The sequence below is a fragment of the Chrysoperla carnea genome, chromosome 1, assembly GCF_905475395.1.
Source record: "Chrysoperla carnea chromosome 1, inChrCarn1.1, whole genome shotgun sequence".
Classification (NCBI taxonomy): domain Eukaryota; kingdom Metazoa; phylum Arthropoda; class Insecta; order Neuroptera; family Chrysopidae; genus Chrysoperla; species Chrysoperla carnea.
Window position 1 is genome coordinate 124,063,841 of NC_058337.1, and position 20,692 is coordinate 124,084,532.

Below are 20,692 nucleotides of genomic sequence, written 5' to 3' on the forward strand. Positions count from 1 at the left end.
AAAAGTTACTAAGAAAAGTTACTCGAAATTAACAAATAAGACTCTATTCAAAATTTTAAGATGATCTTTCCAACTTTGACAATTCCATTCTTAGTGAATGTTTATCCGAGAAAATAAATTTTCTTTTTAATTTTCTTGCCTAGTCCACAAAGAATAGTACATGTTCATTGATTTATTATTATTTTCTTTGTTACGTTTTTTTATAAGACAGCTTATAATTTCAAATAAAAAATGATGCTATAATTAAAGTACGTGGATCTTCTTGATATTTTGTATAGAGTCATAATTGTTAATTACGAGTAACTTTTCTTAGAGTCTTCTTTTATAGAGTCTTATTTGTTAATTTCGAGTAACTTTTCTTAGTAACATTTCGCCAATTTATAAAAAAGAAGGGTAGTTTACCAAAAATAAAAATAGTGATTCCAAATTTTTGTCTACCCAGTACATTATTAAGAAGTTTTAAATATTCCTACATACTTATCATAATAAGCAAAACTTCTTATAAAGAATAACTTTTTTTCTTAAAATGCAAAATAAGAAAATTTACAAGTATAGTTACCTCTATGCGGGGACACACTGTATATATATATAAAAACGTGAAACTCGAGTGGAAAAGGTAGCAGAAAATAGGCGCCTATCTGGGCGAGGTCTAGTCCTCGGTCGTTGCATACTTTGTATTTCGCATAAGACTGTTTTTAGCTTTTCAATTCAAACTATTTCTATTAAGGAATATAATTTATAAATGGGACATCATCAGTGACGGAATAACCATTAGGCATATACTAGGGATATGAATATTGTTAAAGATAATAAATGAGATTTCTAGGATATTTCGAAATAAATTTGCAGTCCGTGACCAAATTAGTAACGAGTAACATACACAATAAGAAGCATTACGATTAGCTAATTCATACTGATGATGACTTCTTGGTAATCCGGCACTGGACATCATAATTACTGAGTTAAATGATTGTTTTTACTTTCAATTTAAAACAAAAAATTATTTTTAAAATATTGTTTTTTATTTTTTATCAGATTAAAAAACTACGAATAATATGAACAAAACATACAAAGCGTATTAAAAAGAAAATCGAATTATTTATTATGAATTTTCATGTGAGTTTTCAACACCTCTCGATATCCAAAAGCTTTCCCACAAATAGTACATGAGAAAGGACGTTCCCCTGTGTGTGATCTCATATGGTTTTTTAACAAGACCTTTGTATGAAACGCTTTATTACATGTGGAACAATTAAACGGTCGTATGTCCATATGAGCGGCAGCAACATGTGCATCAACATTTTTTTGTGTTTTATACGTTTTCCCACACAGATGACAACTTTTGCGTACATCCGAATGCACGAAAATCATATGTTTCGTTAAAGTTCCCTTGGTGCCTAAACTTTTATCACAAATTTTACACGTGTACCGTTGTTTATCCGGATTACTTGTATGTTTCTCTTTAACGTGTACCTGTAATCCACTGCGTGTCGTATACACACGATTACAGATGTCACACTTATTTATTCGACTTGTATCGTGCGACTCTAAATGTTTGGCTAAACCACCCACAAATAATTTTCCACATACGAAACACATTTGTCGTCGTTCTGTATCTTCATGACGCATTTTTATATGGGCAGTTAAGGTAAATTTATGTTTAAAGCCTTTGTTACAATGTACACAAGTGTACGGTCTATGTTCGGAATGTGCCACTTGGTGATCTTTTAATTTGTACTTTAAATTAAAAACTTTTCCACAAACATCGCATATAAATTCTTTTTGTTCGTGAGTTTGTTCGTGTTGTTGTAGTTGTAAATTATGGTAAAATTGTAAATCACATTTTGTACACTTTACTGGTTCCGCTTTGTGTTTTTCTTTATTGTGAAGTGCAAGTGCACTTAATTCGTAGTATCTGTAATAAAAATCAGTTTTTATTTTTGCAGAAAATATAGACTTATGCACTGTATCGCAAGTTAACAGAGAGGGATCGAGGTGTGATATATATATATATATATATATATATATATATATATATATATATATACATACTAGCTACGCCTCGCGGTGTTACTCGCAATTAAAAGAGATTTTGAGATTTTTTGTCGTTATTGTGTAAATTAATCAAACCTTATTGAGAAAAAAACGCTAAAAATCTTTTTCACGAACTTTTACAAAACATTGTTCCTGTATGCTTTTCCAAAGGAACCGTGTTTTTTCCCGGGGTAAAAATTCGCCTACGTCGTTTTCTGACTCCTAAACTACCACTATCTATGCAAAATATTATGTCAATCCTTTGCTCTATGAAAAATTAAAACAAATATATCCCACGGAAAACATACATTTTACTGGGATAAAAAAAACTCCTATAAGCTATTATAATCTATCTCCTTGCCAAATTTCATCCGAAACAGTTCGGTAGTTTTTGCGTGAAAGAGTAAAAAACATGCATCCCTCCATCCAAACTTTCACGATTAATATATTAGCTTGATACCCACTCGCTTTCACTTAAGAGTAAAAACCACCGCTTTATAGCCTCCACCTCTCTTGATCCACTCGAAGGGATCTACTCATCTCCCTTCCATAACACTCGAAGGGATTGTTTTAAAATGATGATCAAATGATGATTATGGTTCAAAGAGCAGTAAAATGTCAGATTAATGAAATTTTTAAATAAATTATAGCTCATGTGTTGTTCTGATGTATGAGTTATATTATTGTACAGTTTCATTCAAATTCATTCGGTAGTTTTTGCGTGAAAGCGTAACAATCAAACAAACAAACATCCATACTTTCACATTTATAATATAAATACCTAGGGATATTTACAACCTTCGTTAACCTTCGATACTATGCATAAGTTTGGGGGACTATGAATAATTACGTACCGCTTTAAACATAGTTCACATTGATAATTAGCTTTACCCGCGTGTCGATTAACATGTTTATTCAAATTACCACGATCGTAGAAACCTTTATTACAAACATGACAATGATATTTGAATATTCGATTTGTGCTATGTGTTTCCATGTGCCGTAATAACGTTGCCCGTGTACTTAATTCTTTTTTACATATATTACATGTTAAATCGTAAATTTTATATTTTTTTATTAATATATCAGCTAAGGAATTCTGTTTTTGATCATCCTTTTCTGAACTTGTGTCATCATTCTCTTCTTCTAAACCCTCTTCCTCTTCATCATCTTCATCATCATGATTTGATAAACCTTCTAGTCGATTATCTGTATAATCGTCTTCATCACACGTTTCATCGCTGCTTTCATCACTCTCTTGTAATTTTTTTTCATCAATATTCTCATTTAATTCAACTTTTAACGATAAATTTTCGAAATCTTTGTATTCAATTGGTTCAAATTCTTCAGTCTTAATTAAAATATTTTCGTTATTTGAGGAATCGATTGGTTTTTTCATTTTCCCGCAGAGACTACTTGTAGCGCGTAGTTTATCTCGTACAGCAAATATTAATTCATTTTCAATTGAATTTTTATTTTCAATTTCTTCCGATTCTAATAGAATTTCGCAAAGAATCTCGAATGATACTACATATTGTTGTTTAAAATGATACGAATTCTTTAATTGCCAATAACAATTGTTACATATTTGTTGTGGAAATTTTGCATGATAGGGTTCCTAAAAGAGAAAATATTGACTCAGAAATAAAACACAAACTGGGTAAAAATTAAATTCTGATGCGAACACTTAACATACGGACTGTACAATGGAAAGTGATGTAGAGAGTAAAATTCTAAGTAAACAAGTGAAAACAAACAATTGACTGAGTTAATTGTTAAAATACCATGTATAGACAGTTTTGATGATGCAATCGTTTGTTTTTTGACGTCACGTAAATAAAGAAAGATAACCACTCTTAAATAGCCACACACACATAACTGATATTCCCATATTAATGCATACTACAAAATTACATTTTCACCTAATTAGCGCCCTCGTAAGTAAACAGTCATGTTTAAAAGAAAATGTTTCAAACAAAAGTTGTTTATTTTTTTATAAGGAACATTTTCTACATTTAAACATTTGTTCTATCTCTAACGGTTTTCAAGATGGATCCTACGGACCCAAGACCAAATTGACCCATGTTGCTCATTTACGGACTCGACCTCACTTTTTACGTCTTAAGCACACTATAAAAATTTCAGCTTGATATCTCTTTTCGTTTTTGAGTAATCGTGATGACAGACGGACAGGCGACAGGCAGACAGGCAGACAGACGGAAATGGACTAATTAGGTGATTCTATGAACACCTAAACCAAAATTTTTTTCATAGCATCAATATTTCTAAGCGTTACTAACTTGGGACTAAACTTAATATACTTTGTATATTTCATATACATGGTATAAAAAGCCTCTTGGAAAGTTTTTCGATTCATTAATTCAAGATACCATTAATGGGATAAGCCTTAATTTTAAGAATTTTGGAGGATGAATACTTGTGTTTACAATTTTGTATTTACCTGTACAGATGTGCATTCCTCAATCATGTTTATTATTTGTGGCGTGGAATATGTGGTCATATTTTCCTTTGAAACCAAACATATGCGGCATATCGTACTAAAATCATTAATACTGATTGCATGGTGAGTCATTCTAATTAAATTTTAGCGATTTTAATTATATTTGTTTACATTAATTGTAGATGAATGTACAAATTTGATAACATCAATTTGACATAACCTAGAATCTTTGTTTTAAATATGTGGGGTAAAATAATATAAAGAGATTAGCATACGCGAAAAACGCACGGGACCTATTATTCTCTTCAAAAATGCTTCAGGCACTTTTTTCGCTAAAAACAAAAGTGCAGTAGTTATTGCAAAAAAACAAACTCACCCCCTACAAACCAAGATGGCGGTCTTCCCCAAGGGGTAGCATTGCGGCTTTTCAAATTTAAACTTATCTTTGACAATCCATACCGTAACCAAAAAGTCGGGCTTCCTTCCTCAAATGCGATATTCCATATAGCATTTCGGCTAGGATTACTGTAATACTAATTATGACTGTAGTTTGTAGAAATTAAAAGATCCTCCTGTCCCCAAATTTTAAGCCGAAATTTTGGCATCTGTTCTGGTTTCGGTCAAAACCGAATTCATTTAGTTAGAATTATTAAATATTCTAAAATTAATTGTGCTTTTTTGTGTTAAAATAAAAAAATGAGCTGCGAATGAATTCGATTGGTCCATCGATGTCCCCACAAATTGCAAAAAACCATCGATTTTGCTCGAAATTTCAAAAATTCATAACTCTTGTTGTTTTAAAGATTAAAAGCTGAGTTTTAAATAGATTGTAGCTTTTGTGCCCATGAAGTATCACACACAATTTCAGCAAAATCGAATGTATATACTTTTTGCAAACCGCAGCTGAATGCAAAAAAAAGGGACTTTTGTAAAATGGCCCTAAAAAAGTTGTGGTGCAGTAACGCGCTATTTTTTTACGTGATCATATACTTCAATAGTTAAAGAAATACCTACCAAAGTTCCAACCTCTTATCTTTAGTAAAAGTTAATAAAATAATTATTTTAAATTACTATTATTTTAAATTACAACATTACAATAGGATGGGAGTAATGGGAGCAATTATTAAGAGACAGAAGTGATGTGACAGTATATTTAAAATAATAGTAATTTAATTATCTACTTAATTCAATTTTTTTCTCCGAACTCAGAATTAAAAAATTCAAAAAGTTAATTTGATCACACTAGTATAGGCATAATTGGGCTTATTCAGCATAAAATACGCTGTATGAAAGTGCGCCCGACCTTTCTGAAAATTTAATTTATTCTCCATTTCTTCCCTACCACAGAAAAAATATAAAAGGCGTGCTAAATTAACAGGGATGATGACCACGCTTTTGTTATGCCGAACAGACACATTGATATCATTGCAAGCCATATTTTCAAAAGAGACGAAATAAATTTTCTGGCTTTTCAATAAAGTTTTAGAAACTCGTAGAAAATGGGGTTTAAAATATGCAGCAGGTAGGAATAAATAGGGCCTCATTTCCAATCACCGTATACATATGTATACATATTACATAAAAATTTGTGCGTATGTACTATATTTTCATATTTACTAACGTAGCAAATTTTTTGTGTGTGTTATAAACTATGAAATTTTTATCAATTTCATTCTCCCTATGTTCATAAATAAAACATAATATTGGACTTACATAATAATAAACCACCAAATGTATTATTGATATTTACAAAATATTTCCATAGCAACCGTTTTCATTTAAAATCATAACACGACAATTGAGTGAAAGTGGTAAAAGAAGTAAATGAACTTTTTGTTTGATCTAATCAAAATAAATAATAAAATAAATAAGTTTTTAATTAAAATATGGAATCATTAAAAATGGATTGGAAACGAATATCCGAAACAGATGAAGAGAATTTATCGGATCAAGAAAAAGATACATTGTATACGATAATAGCATGGTTTGATGTTAATCAAATCAAATTAGATAAACATCAATTAACGCATTTATTTAAAGTAACACAAGAAATTGTTAAGTATAAGGGTGAGCAAGTTGAAACATTATTAGCGGAATTAGATGAGTTAGCTGAACGACAAGGTGAAGAGGAAATTAAATTGCAAACAACTATTAAAGATAAAATTAGTGTATCGAGTACAGGTAATGCGAATCTTAATAAACTCTTTTCTGGCAAGTAAAAGTTCTTCAAATGCTTTTGGACTAAACTTTTAACTGTCTGGGATCATTTACTTAAAATTGTTCCAAACTCCTGACATGAACTTTTTACTCCCTACGTATTCCCATGATTCTAATTCGAACGGTATGGATTCGAATTCAAACCTCCGGCGTAAAACAGTTTTTTTTTTTCAAATTTGTATTATGGAAGTATAGAGAAATAACACACAAATTAGAAAAATTATACCAATATTAAAATTTTACTTTCCCAGTACTTCCACGTTTATTAGGTTTCTACACAATTACGAAAACATTAAATAATATTCAACGCCGATTAGATTTTTATCGAACATAGCTAATCTGCATATAAATTGGGTTCCGTTTTTTACAATTTAAACGGATGCAAACTACCTTGAATTGAGCCGATTGTGGATGTGCTTATTTCTATCGATGATAAAGCCGTTTGCGCAAGCGTAAGACATTATTCGAATAAAGACCCAAATATTTCACTATTACTAGTTTTGACCAACCAATAGAATTGAAAGCGTAAAAAATAAATTCCCGAAACCGATTCTGTAATGTACAGATTCTGTAAATAGAGTCCCGAAATTGTAATGATATATATATATTTGTTTACAAATTTGAAAAAACCAATATACTTTCTAACGAAAAAGAAGTAAACAGGAGCGGACTGACAGGAAACGAAGCACCGGGAACTCATACAAGGTTCGGTCCAAAGTGTAAAAAAAGTTAAACGGATTCGTCAGGCAAAACATTGAGCGACCACGCACTTCAATCTTCAGAAGACGTATTCGTTAACATTTTCTTGATCTGAGCTGAAATGAGCTTTTATACGCAATTCAACGAAATTTGAATTGGGAATTCAATATTCGAGTACTTTAATTACTTGAATCTTCCAACAGAGTAAAAACGTATATTTATAATTGAAAATTCAATAAACGGAAATTTTGAAGCGACCATTCAAGATCATTTTCTTTCTCTTCATTTTTAAGGCTCGCCTCTGCAAGTAAAGACTTAATTTTGTATCTTATTTGATGTAATTGAACTTACCTATAAAATTTTATTATATAAACTAAAATGGAATTAGAAACTTCTTGACTCTCCTTCTCGCCGAATAACTTCTAAGCTAAAATGACTGGCGAGAAAATTTTTGGTCTTAAGTTTCTCGTTTTCTTTGATAGCAAAGCCTCTGCGTTTCATTTTAATAAAAAAATTCCGATCTTTGTAATCATCATTTGAGGAACTTTAAAATAATTAAACTTTGCAAAATAAAAATTTGATTATAACTTTTTTGAAAATACTAGACAATTTAAAAGATGAAATAGAACAACTTACAAGAAAAAATCATGAACAAGAAAAATATATTGAAAAACTGAAAAAAGAACTTACAAAGGTATTTTTTTGTAATCAAATTATTTTAAATTCTTGTAAAATTTACTGTATAAAAATGTTTGTAGTTATCTCGTGAAATATCAAATTTAGAACAACAAAAAATGGATCTTCAAAATCAATTACACGATGCACAAAATAGTAGCGATCAAGATTCATCCGATTATCATACTCAGCAACATCAGCATGCATCTGATGAGCGATACAATAAATTAGTTGAATCGTTACACCAAAAAAATAAACATATATCAAAATTATTAAATGATATTGAAATTACGGAAAAGGAGAATAAGAATTTAAGTGATAAATTAGAATTATTACGTGATGAATTACAGGATGCTACCAAAAATATGACACAAGTTACCGATCAATTGAATGGATTGAAAATATTACATCAACAAAATTCGGGTATACTTTTTATAAATTCTTTATATTCGGTTTAATTTTAGGCTGAAAAATCACCGAATTTAGGTCGTCGAGAGCTCACGGCATATTCCAAGCAGGAAAAATTGACACGCGTATTTGGGTAGGTCGGTGTTGCCGGAAAGTAAACCCAAATGGTTGGAAAACGATCTAAAAAAGTATTGAAAAAAAAATTGAAAGTATTGAAGTTTTAAACGCTTTTACACCATGATTAAATATACGGTATTTCAAAAGTAACTTTAAAATAATTATCTCTCTTTTCAATTATTTTTCTAAAAGTGTATTTTCATTCTGACGCTTGACGTGGTGGTCAGTTTAGACCGTGCTGGAATTACTTTTGAGTATGTGTATCTCAAAATATCGACTTTCGATAATGATTAACTTTCTTGTCGCTCATTTTTTAAATTTAACGCTGATGCTTGGCATAACTCTATTTCTTTCAGATAACTGGGATTTATAACCGCGCAAACTAGCGATAATGATTCGTACTAATTAAAACCTGTGACTAGCCCGTTTTGATTAGTTTCAATTTAGACTACCAGATGGCAATACTTGTACTCACCAATTATCAATAATAAATTTAACATTAAAATTAATTTGTCTATTATATTTTTATTGCGATACAAAATTTAAGCTTTTCTATATTTCCGAAGGATTAATTCAAATCGAAATATGATTTATTAATAATTGTTTTATTTTTGTGAATACTTTTTATAGAAAAAATTGAATTATTAAGTCAAGAAAATAATGCTTTAAGAAATCAAATTGAAGAATTAGTCAAGCAAAAGGAACAACGTGATTTACAAATTGACGAATTTAGTGAAGCACTTGATAAACGAATTGATGATTGGAAGGTGATAATAACAAAAATAATTTATTTTCCCCTCTATTAAATAAAATTTCCAGAGTGTTAAATTCAGAAGCACTTGTTTCTGTTATTACCCCACAAAACTTACCTCTGAAACAGAACTCACTCAAATTTTGAAGTTAATTTTTCCTGAATTAATTAAAAACGGTTTATTTTTTTTTTTAAACAGCAAATATTAGAAAATAAAAATACAGAAATTGATGAATGGAAACAAAAATATTTAAAAATTAGTAGAGAAATACCGACAAAATCAAATATAGATATTGATTCAAATCGTTATGTTGAATTAATGAAAACGATCGAAGAACGTGATGATAAAATTGAAGAATTACAAAATCAACTTGAAGCGGCAACAAAAGAAATGACTGAAACTGTGTTATTAATTGATAAATTAAAAACAATCAATAATACAAAAATTCATAGTGATCATGAATCAAATATTATCGATAAGTTACAATTACAATTAAAAGAATCGAATGATCAAATTGTGGAACTTCGCTCTTCTTTGTTGAATGCCGAAGAAGATGCTAGAATTAAATCTAAAGAGGTAAAAATCTAAAGACCCTCATTTAATTTTTTATCATATTTATAAATTTTATTTCCCGTCAGGTTAACGAATTAATAATGCAAGTTCAAAAATATGAAAGTGGTGAATATGGATTATCAGAAGCTGTTGCCAATATACAAGAATTCAAAAAGAAAATTCATGTTCGTGATAAACAAATACAAATGCTTGTGCAATCTTTAAATCAATTAAAGAATGAAACAGAGCAAATTGAAGAACAGAATTTAGTATTACGGTATTTAATATTTCCTTTATAATATTTCCGGGTCTGGGGGGGAGGCAAATCGGGGCACTTGTCCCAGAAATCATGATATAAAGTGTTGCCTTTGAGACGGACTTTAATGACCTAATCGATTATCACTCAGAGACAAAAACAGATACTAGTGAGTTTTTTTTTAACAATTTATCTCACGGACGCTATTATTAAATTCTTGCCCAGGTTAAAAACACGTAGATCTGGGACAGGGACTTAAAATTTATTTTATATTAAATATATTTCTTAATTTTTAGTCAAAAGTGTGGTTTAAGTGATTCTCCAATTCGATCGAATGGTATTGCAATTAAACAACGTAAACAAAAACAATTAATCTCAAAATTACAATTACAAATTCATAAAATTAATGAAGAGAAAATCGAATTAAAATTAAATATACGTAATTTAAACGATACGATTAATGAATTAAAAAAACAATTAAATGAATTAGGACACGAACCAAATATTACATCGAAAAGTTTAGTTGTTATCGGCAAAGATCAAACTGATTATGTCAATGAAGTCGATGCATGTCATAATGAACAATTACGTGAACTAGTTATTGAAAATGAAGCGTTACGAAAAGGTTTACAGGAAGTTTTAAATAGTATTCAAGAGCAAGCAGGTAAATAATTTCATCTACGTAGTAAAATTAGTCTCGATAGACGAAAGACTTCTGATAACCAACTCACTGGATTTTATTTTTAACCCTCGAATCAAAAAATGGTGTGTTATAAATTTGATCGATATGTCTTTCAAACATATAATTTAATGTAGAGTGTTTTTAGCTAAGTTTCAAGTGCGAGTTTAGGGTTCCGTAGACGAAACAAGTTAATAATTAGGCCATTTAACTTGTGAGTTTCACATTTCAACAATAAAAATGAAACGAAAATTTAAATACATTTTCGTGGGTAAAATTTTGAAATCATTTTGCCTCCTTTAAATTCGTTTGGTAAAATCGTTCGTGAAATAGAAATACTCAAGTGAAAGGGGACTTTGAGACACCCCTCTCGTGTCAACGAGTCCTCTGCTTATTTAGCGCCAGAGTGGCCCCAGATCAGTTTGACTGTGTTATTCAGAGCCAGATGGTTCTTGAAGGTAGACAATCCCCGAAAGTGTGGGCTCCATCATGACCCCCACCGTGACAAAATTTCTTAAAAAAGGTCTACTGAACACATATACTTAGTTTCGTCGCTTGACTCAAAAATCCAAAGTGATTTCCCTTAGCATATAAATTATAAAAGCTACAAATCATTTAATAATTTATGCAAAATGTATTAAATCTTTTTCAGGGCAATCGTTAATAGAAGTTAAGTCACAAGTGCTAGAAAAATTGATAAAAATGTTAGATGTGCGAAACGTAGCAGGCTGGTATACACCAGCTATGCGTTTGCAAGCTGAATTACACTCCTTACAAGGTGGAAATGCTGAATTGAGAGAACAATTAAAAAATTCTAGGTAGAATAGATGCTATACTGTATGCTTTGATTTCGATTACAATTTTCTTTGCTTATTATAGATTAGAAAATTTGGATAATTTGGAACAATTACAAAAAGTAAAAGCTGAAAGTGAAATACTTAAATCACAATTAAGTAAATCAACGGCTGATATTGATTATGATGCACAAGATACAATGCGTAATCTAGACTTATCGGAAGATGCATTTTCTAGTGCAAGAACAATACCAAAATCTGATTATCCTGATTTGTTAACAGTAAGAATTAATGATAAAAAATTTCTCAAGTGCCTCATCTGCATTTTATAATTTTTAGCATGCAAGGAAGCTAAATCTTAATGTATTCATGTCTCTTTATGTGTTTCTTTTCCTGGTTCAATAGGAAGATCTCCTAGAAATAATAATCTTATTTAAGAATCACCGGATGATTTCTTTATATTGTTTTAAAGTAGTCATTATTGCTGCGAGAAATTCCCCACGTATCTCCACCCAATGAGAGATGGACCCTAGCACCTAGACCAAGAAGTCGTCTGTGCCCTCCCGAGAACAACCTGTCAACCGAAGACGAGATGTTTCAAAGGACGAGATGCAATTTTGAACAGATTAAGCTATAGAATTCTGTCAAGGCCAGATGCCACTCAGAAAGCTCACAGCTTTTCCACCGAGATTTCTCTCAGGATTGATTGATCCAAGGTTTCGGATCCAAATATTAAACCTGACGTTCTGCAATCATCGTTCTCCAGTCAGGCCCTACAAATGGGATTATACGAGATCCCTTTGTTATGAAGGTGGTAGTTCAACCGACAATGTCCTGTCAAGAGTCCCGCCACCCTTCTCAACTGTGCTATAGTGAATTTTAAGCGAGCACAGTCGAATGGTCTAGCTGTGGTTATATAAAGTTTGATCTATAACATGACCTACGTAAAATCGTGCCAAAGAGTCCACTGCTTCATTCTCTTTAACACCAGAGTGGCCCGATATCCAGATAAGTTTGACTGTGTCATCCAGTGCCAGGCGATTCAGTTCCTCGAGGAGTTCACTGACAATCCTCGATTGGGAATTCGAGGTTAGAGAATAGTCCTTAATAATATTATAATTTTAGGAATATAATACCGAGAAAGAGAAAAATAAAGAATTACTCGATCAAATAGAAAATTTAGAATCTGAATTAAACAATTGCAACAAAAACAACCAAAAATTACAAACAGATAATGACATATTATCCGAACAATTACAAGAATTAAAAACACATTTAAATCCAGAAAATAATGCCGAAATAATTGAACGTCTCGATTTAATTTCTGAATTAATCACAACACGTCGTAAATATTTATATTTAGAAGAAAAAGAAATTCGATTAAAACATGAAATCTATGATTTAAATGAAAATCATGTTAAATATAAAACTCTAAGCGATGAACAAATAATAAATTTACAGAATAACATCGAAAAACAGCAATTAGAAAATACATATTTAAAAAATTCATTAAATGAAATGGTACCATTAAATAAATATACAAATATCGAAAAACAATTATTAGATATGACACTAAAATATCGACAAATAATTGATCAAATTAATAACAATAACGTTGATAATAATTACCTCGAACGAATCAAACATTTAGAAAATTTAATTCAAAATGAGAATCAACAAGAAATTGATGTATCAAGTAATGAAAACATTCAGAAAAAATTACAAGTCGAAATAAAACGTTCAAACAATTTAACAAATCTATTAGAAATCAATAAGGATCAATTAAAATCATACGAACAACGTATGAAAGATCTCGAATCGGAAATCAATATGTTAAAAATGAAAAACATCGAGTTACAAACAACCCTCAATGATATACAAACACAAATTATAAACTCAGTATCCGAAGATGTTTACAACACAATTCGTTCGGAAAAAGAACAATTATTAAAAGAGTTGGAATTATTACAAATTGATTTTGATACAGTTAAATCGAATTATTTATCGTGTATGGAAAATATAAGTTCGTATAAACAATGGCGTACTGTTGATGAACAAGAATTAATCGGTTTAAAACATTTAATTGTTGATTTACAAGCGATTAGTGATGATAAAGCAATTATTGCTAAATTAAATTTTGATATTGAGATATTACGGAAGAAGGAATTTGAATATTTAAGTAAAATTGAATTGTTGCAGCAGGAAAAAGAGTTATTTTATCGAGAAAAAACAATAAATTTAAATTCGGATAATAAACAGTCGCAGCAAATTGATGTGAAAATTTTTAATGAATTAAAAATTAAAAATCGGTAAGTAGAAAATCAAATAATTTATCTCTTTCCAACTCCAAAATACCAATATTATCAAGTTTACATTATTTTTCTTTTTCAAATTTAGCAATTTAAAGAATATAATTTTGTCGCTACAACATCAATATTTGGGCAGTGTACCATTGTTAGTAGCCGAATCGTTTATTTATAAATTAAATGAGCTCAAAAAAAATAAAGAATTAATTACAAAAAAATTATATGAAATTAAAGAAATTGAAAATGAAATGAATATTGCAAAGGAAGAATTAGTTACAAAAATGGAATTGATAGATAGTTTAAAAACATGGATTGAAGATCGGAATATTGTTAATAAAATTATGGATTGGTATCAAGAACGGAATGAGTTAATTATTCAAGTGAGTATCTTTTAGAGACAGTTATTTTATGCTTTTTTTCGAGTACAGGGGCGTAGGGCTGCCTCAGCCATGAACTAAAGCCTTCCTTGAATGTAATCTTTTTTCTGGAGTTGATAAAATCTCATTATTCTTTTGAAGAACACAGAAAAAATTATTTGTTGGATTTTTCCCATGACAGATAGATTCAAAATTCTAATGGTAAGCAATACTTGCTCTTGATTATAGGAACTCAAAGCGCGAAGATGTTATGAGTTCAAAGATTTACAACTGCAGCAAGCTCTAACAAAACTTCACGAACAAGAAGATGAAATTCTACGTTTAGAAGAACATTTGTTGAGGCAAGTTGATTACAACAAAATTCATTATGAATCTTATATCAAAGAACCCGAAATACAAGAAAAAATTGAAACCACACAAAAATCAATTTCATCACCAAAACCTGATGAACCAGAACAAGATAAAATTATACAAAAACCAATTTCAGAACCAGAAAACATTGAAACCATACAAATACCAATATCTGAACCAGAAAAAACTGAAACCATTCAGAAACCTACACCAGCTCCTCGTAAATTATCCACAATTGAAATAACAACACAAACTGACCCAATCCAAATAAAAAATGTTGAAGTAAATACAGATATTATAGAAGACTCAAATGAGAAGAAAAAGAAAGCAGATGAAAACGAAATTGAAGAGGAAATTATTGAAGAAGAGATAGAAATTGAATCTAGTGATAAGAATAATGAATTGTTTGAACAAAAATTATTGGAAAAAACAAAAGAAATCGATGCAAGCAATAAAAGAATCTTAGAACTTACCGAAGAATTACATAATTTACGCAAAGATTTAGCATTGAAACAAGAAGAAATTTTAGTAAATCGTAGTTCACCGGAAAGAAAATTATCAGAAGACAATGAAAGTGAAAGTCAAATAAAATCAATGAAAGGTGTTATTGTTAATTTACAACAGTTAATTAATGAAAAAGATGAACTAATACAAAGTTACGAAGGAAAATTAAAAGATATGAAAGACGAACATAGTCGAGCAGCGGCAAGAATGCAAGATGAAGTACAAAAACTTCAGGCGGCTTTATTGGATAAACAACAGATGCAATTGCAGTAAGCAAAATTAATGAACAAACACTTTCAATTTGAAGTCCGATTAATGTATGCGTTTTATTTTTTGTAGGGAAATTGATAAAGTACCAGCCGCCACAACATCCGAGGTTGCCACAGGTGATTTAGCCGTTAATCAAAAAGCTGTTCAGCATTATATGTGTCAAGTACATACAATGGAAGCCCATGTTGGTGAACTGCATACAGCATTACGTGTTTTAGAGACACAATTAACATCTTCTCGTCAAGAGGCAGTTCGATGGAGGAAATTAGCCGATGATCGATTGTATTCAATGGATCAATTGCAATCAAGGTAAAAGGACCTGACACAAATTAAAAATTGTGAAATGTTATAGATTTGGACATTCTGATCAAAAGTTATCATTAGCCCAAAATGATCCTATGGATAGTTTCGGAGATATACAGGGGGGAAGTTTGTGATATTGGCTATGGGCTTGAGTTAATGTAAATTGAGTTCCGGTCGATTTGGCAATACCAGAATTTAACATAATTATGTTTCAAAAACCTCTTTCGAATCGAGTTTAGTTTTAAAATTTTTATCTGTTAAGATCTAATTTTCATTTTATAATTTTAAAATAGATTAGAAGAGCAACATCAAAAAGAACTCGAAATTTATAAGAAAGAATGGCAACGTTGGCATGATGAAGCAGATGCATTAAAAATAGAATTATCCAAAGCTCGAATAGAAGTTCGTGAAGAAGATACAATCATATCGAAAACAATTCACGACAAAGATTTTGAAATACATGAGCTAAATCGGCAAATTAATGAATTACGCTTAAGTTTACAAGCTGCAATAGATAAGAATAAAATAATGACTACATTAGAAAACTCAATGGGCAAACAAATGAAACAAGAAAATGAATCATTGAGAAAACAATTACAAGCGATGAAATCTAAAGAAAAGGAATCGCGTGAAGAAATACGAAGTTTGCGTGGTCAATTGATTAACAGGTATATTATACTATTGATATTTTAATTCTTAGCTTAATTTTGGCGTTCAATATTTAACGACCGACTATCAAGAGATATACGCATGGCGATTTTACAAGTCTTTTTTCAAGTAAGTCTCCTGTATCAAAAGTGCATTTCGAGAATTTGAATTCTGCGTGCTTAAGCAATCCTCCATGTTCCCCCCTAAATTTATTTTCCCTTATATATATATCAGTAATTCAATCCGACCAATAGATGCAGAGAAATTCCTTGTCTCCTGAAATCTTCCTGGATTTGAATATTTAACTGTCTTATTTTACAGACCTGTACTCACAGCACGCAGCGATCGCGGTTCAAGTGGTCGAGTGACATTGCGCGAACAAAGACTACAAAAGAAAATATCAACATTGGAAGAGGAATTAGATGATACAAGACAAAAATTAGATCAACAAATTGCAATAAACGAATCACGTCGTGCCAAAAATATTGAAGGTTTACAACTATGGAACAAACAAAAACAGTGGCAACAAACAGCTGAAAAGTTTAAAGAAAAATTAAAAATAAAAACTGAAGAATTTGAAAAAGTCCAACAAAGTTATCTAATGTCTAAGAATATAATAAATCGTTTAGAACGAGAAAAAAATGTACTCGAAATACGTTTAAAAACCGCTCGAGGTTCACAAGTTTTTGTCGAAGATAATAATCGTATTGAATTGTTAGAACATGAAAATGCTAAACTACAAATGGAAATACAAACTTTAAATAATAAATTAGAAATGTGTCATCGACATTCTGGTGGTTTAGGTGCGGCCATGTTAGAAGAAAAACTAGAAGCACAAGAACGTAAAATTGCTGTCTTAGAATTAACATCCAAAACATCTACCGAAATTACAGATGAAATTGAACGATTACAATGTATAAATAGTCGTTTGCAAAAGGAAAATATGCAATTGGAAGCGTTAAATTTAGAATTGAAAATTGATTTAGAGAAAATGAGTAGTGAAACACCACGATTACGAGATCAAATTGACCATTTACAACGGTATGTTGAGGTATTGAAGTTAGAAAAAATGCAACAACAGCCATCAACGTCTCAAATTATCGAGAATACGGCACCACCTCTATCATATGCTGCACAAAATAGAAAAATATCTGAATTGGAAAAAACATTATTTGTTATGAAACGTGTTGTGGAAAAATTACAAACAGAAAATAAACGGTTAATTGCCGGAAAGCCACAATTACAAAAGGATCGTAAGGTAAATTTGTTTCTTTAATCACTAGTTCTCATATTAAGAGTCAAATAGGAATACTGCCTTGCCTAGATGAAAGAGAGTACCTCTAAAAAGATTTTTATTCTATATACCCGCATATATAGCCTTTTATCAAGACACGTTAGGTTAGAGTCTCTGCCCTGTGGTAGCATACACTTGGACCACAGGGCCCGTTGTGATACCGAAAAGGGATGGTTTGGATCTGTTTAAGAACAGCAGGAATACTTTGACCTCAATGGACTTAAGGTTGGAGAAATAAACAAAGAAAGGCTGGTTCAAGTGAGCCTATCTCCTCATGGCAAGAGCTGGACAGTAACAGAAAAAGTGAGACATCTGTAACAGCTCTTGCTATAATCGTGATGCATTGACAGACTTAATTGTTCAGTGTGCCTGCCGCCTAGCCAATGTCCGCAGCGATTTTTCTTATAGAGGCCCCATGAAGCAGTTTAAGGTCTTTTGTACTCAGAGCATACCTATCTTGTAGTATCACAAATTTGTTCCCCCCTCCATCTAAGATTGACCTTTTTTAAGATATCTTCATTCACGAGCAATTTGCAGTTCGCAAATGGTACTCCCGGATGTTATTGATGTCTAACAGCTTTGTGACATTTCTGACAAGATAGTTAACTTCACAATTTCCTGAAATGTCCTGGTATCCATATCAGGTTTACGTTCATTTGTTCCACCAGGTCATTTAAAGGCGTTTGAGGTTAGATGGATATAGGTGAAGGATTTTAACGCTGCTTGGCTGTCGCTGAGAATAGTAATATCACTGCATATGAGAATGTCCAGCCTTATATATGCTCAACCAAGTTCTCATCCCATTCCTGTAACACACGGTAGAATAATGATATAAGTCAAGAAGCAACAATTTTCACTACCATAAACGTCGACAAAAGACATTCGAATACATTTATTTTAATTTAAAAAATTTTTTTTAATATTCCCTAGGACTGTGAAGAACGTTTAAAATCGGATTTATATCGTACTCGTGAACAATATAAAGAAAGTTTACAGACAATATCACGATTAGAACAAGAATTATCAGATGCAAAGAAACATATATTATTTTTAGAAAATAGTATTACACCAGAAAAACCTAGCGAATCAAAAACAGCGATCGAATTTGAATTAGACGATGTGAAACAACAATTAAAACAGAAAACTGAACTTTTAGACAAAGTTAAAATACTTTTACATAGAGCAGCTGCTAAAGAAAAGGCTCTAGATGAACAGGTTAGTAAGACATATTTAAAAACACAGTACATTTCATTCATTCATTTTATCCAACGGGTCAAATAATTTTGGATCATTTTAAAGCAGGGCTTCTTAAACTATGGGTCGCGACCCCATTTGGGGTCGCGTAGCAAAATTCTGGGGTCGCGAGAGCTAAAAATACAATTTAACAGAAAATGTTTTTTAACTTGTAAAATTATTGTTATAAAGATAAAATAACAATTATCGTAGATAAATATATCATAAAATCTTCTAGTTCGGAAAGATTGTTTGTACCTGCATTTCTATTAAGAGTATTATAATAACTTTAATAACATTTACTATGAATTATGAAATGTTATTGGAATTAATAAAAAATATAAATTTATTTTTGTCAATCTCTAAAAGCCGAAATAATCCCGAGAAATAATTATCAACAAAATTTCTAGGTATTAATGCTGAAGAAACAGCTTTAACACATATTAAATCCCAATATCGTTCAGCGATAAAAAATGTTCAAGAGGTCTTACGTTCAGCAGTTTCAAACATTCCACCAAGATTTGATTTGTTATGCAATAAAAAACAGGCACATCCATCTCATTAAATTTTTAACTTATACTTTAATTTAATACTTACCACGCAACTACTTGAATATATTCGAGAGAATTAAGACGGTCAGAATCCACTTTTATTTTTGAAACTATAGTAAATACAATTTTATAATTTTTTGTGCAATTTTTAATTTTAGATTTTTGTATGTTTCAAAACGAATTCTAAACTTATATATTTTCATATGTATATGTATATTGTTACCTAATAAATAAATCATCAAAAAATATTTATTTATTTTTCTTTTATATTTGTATGGGGTCGTCAAGAAATTCGCAATCATAAATGGGGTCGTGAATTACAAAAGTTTAAGAAGCCCTGTTTTAAAGTAAAAAAATTTTTGGAAACACTTTCGATAATTGTCAAATTCTTTAATAGGTTTGGAAAAAATGAACATCAAAGTTTTGTCCTAACTTTCGATGTTTACAAAAAATATTTCAAATCAAACTTGTTTATTTTTTTATAAGGAACATTTTTTGCATTTAAACTTTTTTTCTATCTCTAACGGCTTACAAGATAGGTCCGTGTTACTCATTGACCTATGCTAATCATTCATGAACTTAAACTCCTGTTTTACGCCCTGAGCACGCTATAAAATCTTCAGCTTGATATCTCTTTTCGTTTTTGAGTTATCGTGTTTACGGACGGGCAGACGGACAAACGGAAATGGATAAATTAATTGATTTTATGAACGCCTATACCAAAATTTCGTTCGTATTATCAATATTTTTAAGCGTGCCAAGAGAATCGTGAGAGAATCTCTCTAAACAACCCTACTGAAGGGTTAAAAATTCTTTAGGAATTCGCAATTATCAAATTTACGAATTTTATCACGATCACCCTGTATAAACACATCATGATAGATGATAAAAAACTTTCACTAATTTGTTTATTTCTGCAGGTGAAAACATTACGTAATTTAATACCACAAAACAGTTCTCAAGAGAGTAGTGAACAATCGAATTCAATTAAAGATGGTGGGGATTAGAAACACATAAAACAAGAAATACAATCATATGTAAAAGAAATATAATCATATTTAATTATATTTGAAATAATTAAAAACTAAAAATATTATTTAGTTAAAAAAATTATTGCTATGATAAAATGTAGTTGTTAATCTATTTTGAACTGATAAGCAGTAAACATGTAATATATTATTTACTTACGTATACATATCAAATAAACAATT

At 30.6% G+C, this 20,692-nt stretch overlaps 2 protein-coding genes across 2 annotated transcripts; one reads left to right on the forward strand and one right to left on the reverse strand.

Annotated features, from left to right (window-relative positions):
* Window positions 1-1,043: 1,043 nt before the first annotated feature.
* On the reverse strand, window positions 1,044-4,704 carry LOC123298054 (gastrula zinc finger protein XlCGF26.1-like). Its single transcript, XM_044879949.1, has 3 exons — window positions 4,496-4,704; window positions 2,889-3,652; window positions 1,044-1,915 (listed from the first exon to the last, which is right to left on the reverse strand). The coding sequence occupies exons 1-3, from the start codon at window positions 4,625-4,627 to the stop codon at window positions 1,096-1,098; spliced, it is 1,716 nt and encodes a 571-aa protein (XP_044735884.1). The 5' UTR covers window positions 4,628-4,704; the 3' UTR covers window positions 1,044-1,095.
* Window positions 4,705-6,396: 1,692 nt separating this feature from the next.
* LOC123294252 (centrosomal protein of 290 kDa-like) lies at window positions 6,397-20,488 on the forward strand. Its single transcript, XM_044875375.1, is given in 22 exon segments — window positions 6,397-6,676; window positions 8,017-8,105; window positions 8,170-8,460; window positions 8,551-8,627; window positions 9,282-9,378; window positions 9,431-9,510; window positions 9,627-9,939; window positions 10,002-10,192; window positions 10,468-10,526; window positions 10,590-10,835; window positions 11,503-11,668; window positions 11,730-11,925; window positions 12,770-12,989; window positions 13,209-13,823; window positions 14,185-14,330; window positions 14,556-15,451; window positions 15,522-15,797; window positions 16,049-16,423; window positions 16,725-17,661; window positions 18,628-18,757; window positions 18,812-18,912; window positions 20,402-20,488. Coding segments are annotated over 22 exon segments (5,868 nt in total).
* Window positions 20,489-20,692: the final 204 nt, after the last annotated feature.